Source organism: Salmo trutta, chromosome 33 (genome assembly GCF_901001165.1).
Source record: "Salmo trutta chromosome 33, fSalTru1.1, whole genome shotgun sequence".
Classification (NCBI taxonomy): Eukaryota; Metazoa; Chordata; class Actinopteri; order Salmoniformes; family Salmonidae; genus Salmo; species Salmo trutta.
Window position 1 is genome coordinate 23,195,417 of NC_042989.1, and position 7,473 is coordinate 23,202,889.

Consider the following 7,473-nt stretch of genomic DNA (forward strand, 5'->3'; position numbering starts at 1 on the left):
GGTGAAGTTGTCTCAAAACAAAAGTGATGTAATTAAGCACATGGGCTAATGAGTAGGATTCTGTGTTTTCACATTCAAAACTGATTGCTTTTGATAAAAACGCTTTATCTGGCTTCCTAATAAACACTAATTTGAAAATGTAAAAACATATTTTATGGAAAAGAGATATTGAATATTTCTGGACAATGTAACATGATGTCTTGTTGACATGGCCGGCAACGCATATTACTGTTCGGTTTGAGAAAGGTGCTTCTCCCTCACCACTTTTGCCCGTTCATGTCGTGGGCCATAGACTGGTGCCCTGCGGCTCAGCATAATCAGATCCACCCATTGTCATATTATTCTAAGGGTCTCACAAGTCTGAGTGGTCAAGCCCTGGATGGAGAGTGCAAGCCAGGTAATTGAGGTTCCATGGGACGGTTGTTGGAGGATGCTCAAGTGCATTCAATGTGGCTCAGTCAGGTAGACCTGCTTGCCAAGAAAAAGGGGTGAACTGAAGATTATTTTGCAAGATACCCTTGGAAAAATACCAAAACTCTCTTCAGAAAAATGGCACCAGCCTGTAGTAGAGTTGAGGCCCCTGAAGAAATTGTAAAATGTTTGAATTGTTCGCTTCTTAAGTTATTAGCAGCTTCAGGGAGCCATGTCTTCTGCAAATAGGCACATTTAAAAAAAAAAATAAACACAGCCTAGCTGGATATACTGACACTTTGTTAATTATTCACTCTTTGAATATATTCAAATGCTGCATATCTATATTGAGAAAATAATTATATTGACATCTGTTGGTGAAAAGAAGCAGAGAGTTGTAGAGAGTGGTACTGTATAGAGCCCTCTAGTGGAAAAAAGATCATGGAGACACCAGATAGCACGGTTAACTCAAGAGTTCAACTATAAAATAATCACAGGCACAACCTTGAAAGGAATACAAAAATATGTTTATTTTTATTATGGCAGATCAGAACAAAAACAACAGTGACACAAAATGCAGTTGTAGAAAAAATACAAAGCTTTCATGCGTGTTTTTCTTGTTCCATAATAAATGACCAACAATAGCTTATCTTTAACTTATCTTCTGGTCAGATGAGCTGTTTGAGTATGAGTATGCCTTGCCTAAGACTATTCTGTCTCTGAGAAGCTTGAAGAAGGCGTAGTAGTTGCTGAAGAGAATTAAAGCCAAGGATATCGTCTGATGCCACTTTTCTGAACATATCAACGAGTAGAGCTGGTAGAATATCATAGCACCTTCCAAGATGATGAGGATGTTCAATATTCGTAAGGGCTTGTTGAAGAAAAACTAAAGGATAAAAATAGAAGAAAAAAAGGAGGCATGTTGTTATTGAACAATGTCTGGAAGTACAACCAGTCCTTTAGCTGTGGCTGCCTGAGGCTCAAACAAGAACAGTCTTGCAGTTGGTGTTACTTACATAGAAGCGATAGTGGGAGACGTCTGAGGGGACAGCCACATTGTAGTGCCCCATGGCCTTGTAAACATTCTTATTGTGTTTGACCAGGACACCCTGGGGCCACATGTACTCTTCCGTCCATCTGTAGGAGAGAAAGGGTTCAAATACCAGATTAATGATTTATATTCAGTTGTTATACCGGTGTCATAGCACTGTAATAACTGTAGTAATATACAACAATTACTAACATGTTATTACTAGAGTAATTAGTGTTATAATCCCTCCCAAAACACTGAGTAACACCTATCATTAGTGCTCCTCAGGCCGTGATGCTACCTCACTAGTGGTGCTTACATGTGCTGCAGGACGTTGGAGCAGAGAGAAGGGTCTACTTTGTGCCAGCAGCCCAGGTGTGCTGCGGCCTTGTGGAGCAGGTCACAATAGCGCGGGGGCAGCAGGTGTCTCATGAGGATGACTGAGGTACTGACAGACACCAGGATGAAGAGCTCACAGGACCAGCGCTTGTCCACATACTGTGTGCTCTTCACAGGACCAGCACACAACCAGAATCCGAAGACAGAAAAACACAGCACCTCAGACATACATTACATTATTATTTATTTAACCTTTATTAAACTAGGAAAGTCAGTTAAGAACAAATTCTTATTTACAATGATGGCCCACTCCGGCCATACCCTCCCCTAACCCGGACGACGCTGAGCAAATTGTGCGCCGCCCATTACAACTGCAGGCATTAAGAAATGCAACTATTCCATCTAATGATGTTGACATATCTCGTTGGCGATATATAACAACGCTGCCCTATGGGTGCAAAACAAACAGCTCTGACGACAGACCATCATTTCTCAAATCTCAGTCAGCACAGCACCCTACTTCATAGGGAATTGGACTAGCAACATACATAACATAAGGCTCCTCAGTTATAACAGTGGAAGTCAGTTATAGTTACTCACCTTAACAAACCATACAGGTACGAAGGCCACGTAGTAGGCACTGAGCATGGAGCTGACCAGCACCTCCTTCATCCTCCAGTTGAAGTCCATCTTCAGGTACTCCACCTCCTTGCGGATGAGGTCTGGGGAGAGGCAGCAGGCATGTGTGGGCATGGCCTGGACCCCGTACAGCTGGCTGGTGTGCTGCTTCCACGTCTCCTTCAGCACCGTCAGGTAGTCCCGCCCGCGCCCCACGCTGCCCACCTCCTTCGACCCGATGCTGGTGATGGGTGAGAGCGGCCCCACCCGGCGGAAGTCGCAGTTCAACCGGAAAAAGGGAATGTACATACCGAACCTATGGAAACAGGTGATTTCAGAAGTTTAAGGTCCCAATCTATTCCAAACTGACAGGGGTATATAATAGTCTATTCAGCTCATAGGAATCTAATCTGGAATCAGTTGGTACTGTGATGAATAACTTTGAGCTGTATAGGGAACATCACATACAGTGGCTCAGACATTGGAGACTGCATAAAAAATTTGTAGAGCTTGACAAATGCTCTGAGCTCTAGTGAAGGTTGATACTAGTGACGTGGTTGTTTGGCAAGTAGTACGCTGTGTATGACTGTCTCTGTGTCATTGTGAAGTCTGGCTTGAACGGTTGTGATACTGAGGCCTGACGGCTGACCATACTTACGGGTAACAGAGGAAAAGCAGGCTGAGGACAGAGTAGGTCCTGAATAGGTATATGAGGGAGCGACACAGACTCCAGCCCGTCAGTGTGAGCACAGCGAACCGTGCCATCACTAGGAAGATGGAGTGAGGGAACGAGAGCTTCCCACTCTGGGATGCCTGGAGAGGCCGAGAGAGAGAGGCAGAGTCAGACAGACATGATGTTTGTTATGCCAATAAGGTATTATTCACCTGAAGGACAGAAACAGACCTGAGCGGTTTGAGAAAAACAGAGAGATAAGAGGTGCTGCGAAAAAACCTACATTGACAAATATCACACAATAACACTTGCATTATTAAAGAGATGCACATTGGTGGAATTGTTTACAACAAATCTATTATATCAAACTTGCCAAGCGGTGTGAATTCCTACCTCTTTTACAATCGCTGCAATCAGCCTGCGAGCCAGTATGATGACTGTGAACACCAGCATGTTATAGTCGATGAGGTGGAAGTTCTGCATTAGACAAAACAAAATATTTTATTATGATGTTGTATTACTTACTGGAAACTAAGTTAGCATGCCATGAAAAGTGAAATCATTTATAACAGTATAGTGACAACATTTGGAAAGGAATCCCTTTTCAGATGTAATTTGTCAGATGTCGAAGTACAAAGAATGGACACGGCAAATATGCACACCTGGACCTTCTCCTAAACGGGACATTGTCAACCATTTATAAAATCTGCAGGAACATTATCAAACCTGATACTATCTCCATTATGTTTTTATTTAACTAGGCAAGTCAGTTAAGAACTAATTCTTATTTACAATGACTGTCTACCTCGGCCAAACCCTAACCCGGAAGACGCTGGGTCAATTGTGCACAACCCTATGGGACTCCCAATCACGGCCAGTTGTGATAGAGCCTGGAATCAAACCAGGGTCTGTAGTGACGCCTCTAGCACTGAGATGCAGTGCCTTAGACCGATGCGCCACTCGGGAGCCCAATGTGGTCAAATACAATCAAACACTCATACAATGGTAATGAAGTCACCACACAACCAAACAAACCCACACACAATGGTAATGAAGACACCACACACACAACCAAACAAACTCAAACAAAATCCAATCCCCTCCCAAAGTGAGCCACAAACAAACCCAAACAGACAGATTACAGACAGACAGCAAACAGCAACACAGTCAGATAACATCATCAGTCAGTGACAGTCAGAGTGGGGGGACTCACCAGCGAGGTGTGTGAGGGGGGGTGTGAGGGGGGGTACCACCAGACAGTCTTGTAGATGTTGACATAGTGGACAAAGAGGGCGATGAGGTGGCAGAAGAACAAGTGCAGCTCAAAGAGCACATTCCTGTCCATGGATAACTCTGGGATCTTACAGTGCTTCAGAGGAACCACCGTATGGGCTGCCAAGGGGGGGCTAGAGATGCCCGTTCCTGAGCCGTTCCTAGAACACACACATGATCAGGGGCATTCAGAAATACTTTGTATTACTACATGTTCATATATAAAGACTTAATGGCCTTTAACTATTATCACCCTCCAAAACAACATGACTGTGGTATAGGCCTACACACTGGGGCAGCAGGTAGCCTGGCGGGTAGGAGCATTGGGCCAGTAACCGAAAGGTTGCTGGATCTAATTCCTGAGCTGACAAGTTAAAAATCTGTCGTTCTGCCCCAGAGCAAGGCAGTTAACCCACTGTTCCCCGGGTGCCGAAGACGTGGATGCCGATTAAGGCAGCCCTCCGCATCAATCTGATTCAGTGGGATTGGGTTAAATGCGGAAGACACATTTTAGTTAAATGCAATCAGTTGTACAACTGACTAGGTATCCCCCTTATCCTTTCCCTATGCAACATAAACAAATCACTCTTACAACAACATATCATTACAACCACATATCACAGTGCTCTACACAGAACCCAGACACCCCATACTATGCCCTTGTCCTCTCACCTTGTCCGAGACCGCACCCCTGTGACTGGGGAGCTGGTAGAGTGGTTGCCATTGCCGACCGAGCCTGGGTCACTGCTCAGTGGAGACCTGCAGTAAGCAGTGCGGTTCGCCCCTCTTCGTCCGCCTGCCATCGCAGAGACTTCTTTGTCTTGTGTGTTTAAGTTTGTCTGAGCGCTCCTCTTTCTCTGAGCTGATCACAGTGAAGGAAACCACCCTGATGATTTGAAAAGTTGGTTAATTTTCTTAGTTCTATAGGCACCACTGCTCAAACGTTATGTGGTCAGCTAAATGTATGATATACTGCAAACTGGTGATGACATGGACAGTAGTCAATCCAGATTGGGGCTTTACATTTCAATCATAAAAGGTTATTATGCATTTATAATGCTCAAATAACAGAATGTGTATATATGACACTATTATGCAAAACATGTACAGTGACAGATCATGAATGAATGTCACAGTGACAGAAACAATATATCCATTTGAAATGTAGATTAGCTATTTATTCATTCCAACCTGACCTGATAATAACGTGGCCTGAGTACAATGTGACCAAAATATTAAACAAATCTTGAAATATCTGCTAACCCATGCATATCCTATAAGACAAGCTAAACTACAGCTAGTTAAACAAATATGTTTGTAGTTGGTAGCTATTGCGATGCATGTTTTGGGTTTTGTATGTAAACAGCTAGTTGATTCCATGTGCTCCTCCCCAATGCAGCTAACTAACTAGTTAAACAAGTTTGCTGAATTGTATTGGCATCAACTAACTAAACACATTTACTGAGGAAAGACCAACACCTTTTGCGGAAGCTGACATACAAAACAGATAGTTGCATCGTTATGAAATGACAGGCCATATATTTTAAAAATTTAATGCATCTTATCGTAGTGTGTACCCGATAAAACGTGTATTTTCCGCCAAGACGGCAAATGCATGCTCGACGAAATACAAAAGACTGCGGCCTAACGTAACCACATAAACAGGCTAGCTGGTAGCTAGCTAGCAACTCAAATCATACAACATTTTGGCTTACCGGAGTTTGGACAGCGATTTTATCTTAGATGCGGTTGCAGTATATGAAGTAGCAAGTTACACAACACAGATTTTCTGAGCCTTTGTTGAAAAAAATGCGCGTTTTCCATTATAATAAACGAGGTTGATCATTGTGTTGACGTGATACTACCGCTGTGTGATAGAGATGGGACGCGGACGTGATTGAGGACATCACGAGGGAGGGGAGTGTTTCTTTACTTTAAAGAGATCATGTAATACCAAAGATTTGTATAGCTCATTGTTCTATCGGTGATAATACTGTATTTACCTAATACATCCTGATCATTTACATCTGGACATGCAGGAGTTAACCATTTTACCACAATACTATGATATTAAAGCTTTTATATTTTAATCAAAATATGTTTTATAGAACTATAGAACTTATTGTGTTTTTGCAAGTGGTACCAGAGTATATTAATTGAGTCCATACATTTTACAGTGCAGTATGAACACTGCCTTGCTTTAATGATTAGATCAACATAATATGTAGTCTATATTGTTCAATGTATGAATTCGTACTTTTGCATAGGACAGGTGAATGCAATGGGGTGGATGGCTCCTGGAAATTAGTTTTCGCCTGTCAAGTTCTTTGACATCTATCAATATGATTGGACAAGAACCCACTATGTGAAAAGCTATGTTATTGTAATTATTTTCTTACCACTAGGTGTCAGCATTTAGTTGGTCTGTGTTCTGGGAAAAAGTTAGATATAGGAACATGTCTGAAAAACGGACATTTCTTTGGTAATGGGAAAGACATACTTTTTTAATTTGAATTATGTATTTTATGAATCTCCAGATGCATATGCTTTTGATCCGAAGCAAAATAAACTAATCCTCAGATGTAATCTTGAAAGATCTAACCTAATCAGCAGCATGTCCCTAGAGCCATTTGTACTTTTAGGGAACCCTTCCACTTCTACCTCACATTTTAGGTTGTCAAATTGATGAACTTAAATGATCAGCATTTCACCATGCACGTGCAATTCTTTGCAGGTAAAAAGTATGGTAATGAGTTAACTGCCTGCAGTTTTCTAATAGGGCACAGATAGATGAGAAAAAAAGGTGTGTGTCATCACTGTGGAAAAAGCAGCATATTGTTTCTGACAATGAGCCTCAGAAGATCAAATGGCTGATAATGCCTTCATCTGAGACAGATATCGTGCATGCTTGCAGTTTCTTTGATGGCTGATTATGTCACAGGAAAGGGTACAAGGTGTAATAATGTCTGAGAAACCTTATAATATTATAATACCTTATATAATACCTTATAATATAGCATTATTGTTGATATGCATTTGGAGGCAGGTTGGGCTCAGAGGAAAATATATGTACATATTTTCATTCCTTTCAAAGGTCACAGATGATTCCCCACTATATTTATTCAAAAAT

The 7,473-nt window shown here is 41.9% G+C and overlaps 1 protein-coding gene across 1 annotated transcript; it reads right to left on the reverse strand.

The window, feature by feature from the left end:
- Window positions 1-916: 916 nt before the first annotated feature.
- On the reverse strand, window positions 917-6,268 carry tmem39b (transmembrane protein 39B). The gene is made up of 9 exons (XM_029730368.1): window positions 6,059-6,268; window positions 5,016-5,229; window positions 4,285-4,504; window positions 3,465-3,548; window positions 3,057-3,211; window positions 2,381-2,714; window positions 1,761-1,948; window positions 1,428-1,548; window positions 917-1,297 (listed from the first exon to the last, which is right to left on the reverse strand). The coding sequence occupies exons 2-9, from the start codon at window positions 5,144-5,146 to the stop codon at window positions 1,064-1,066; spliced, it is 1,467 nt and encodes a 488-aa protein (XP_029586228.1). The 5' UTR covers window positions 5,147-5,229; window positions 6,059-6,268; the 3' UTR covers window positions 917-1,063.
- Window positions 6,269-7,473: the final 1,205 nt, after the last annotated feature.

Bases quoted from the DNA above. Each gene is read 5' to 3' on its own strand.
- tmem39b (XM_029730368.1), bottom strand. From the start codon at position 5,146: ATGGCAGGCGGACGAAGAGGGGCGAACCGCACTGCTTACTGCAGGTCT. The intron at 4,505-5,015 runs GTGAGAGGACAA...TGTGTGTTCTAG, and splicing joins GGGGTGCGGTCTCGGACAAG to GAACGGCTCAGGAACGGGCA. The intron at 1,298-1,427 runs GTAAGTAACACC...TTTATCCTTTAG, and splicing joins TCTCCCACTATCGCTTCTAT to TTTTTCTTCAACAAGCCCTT.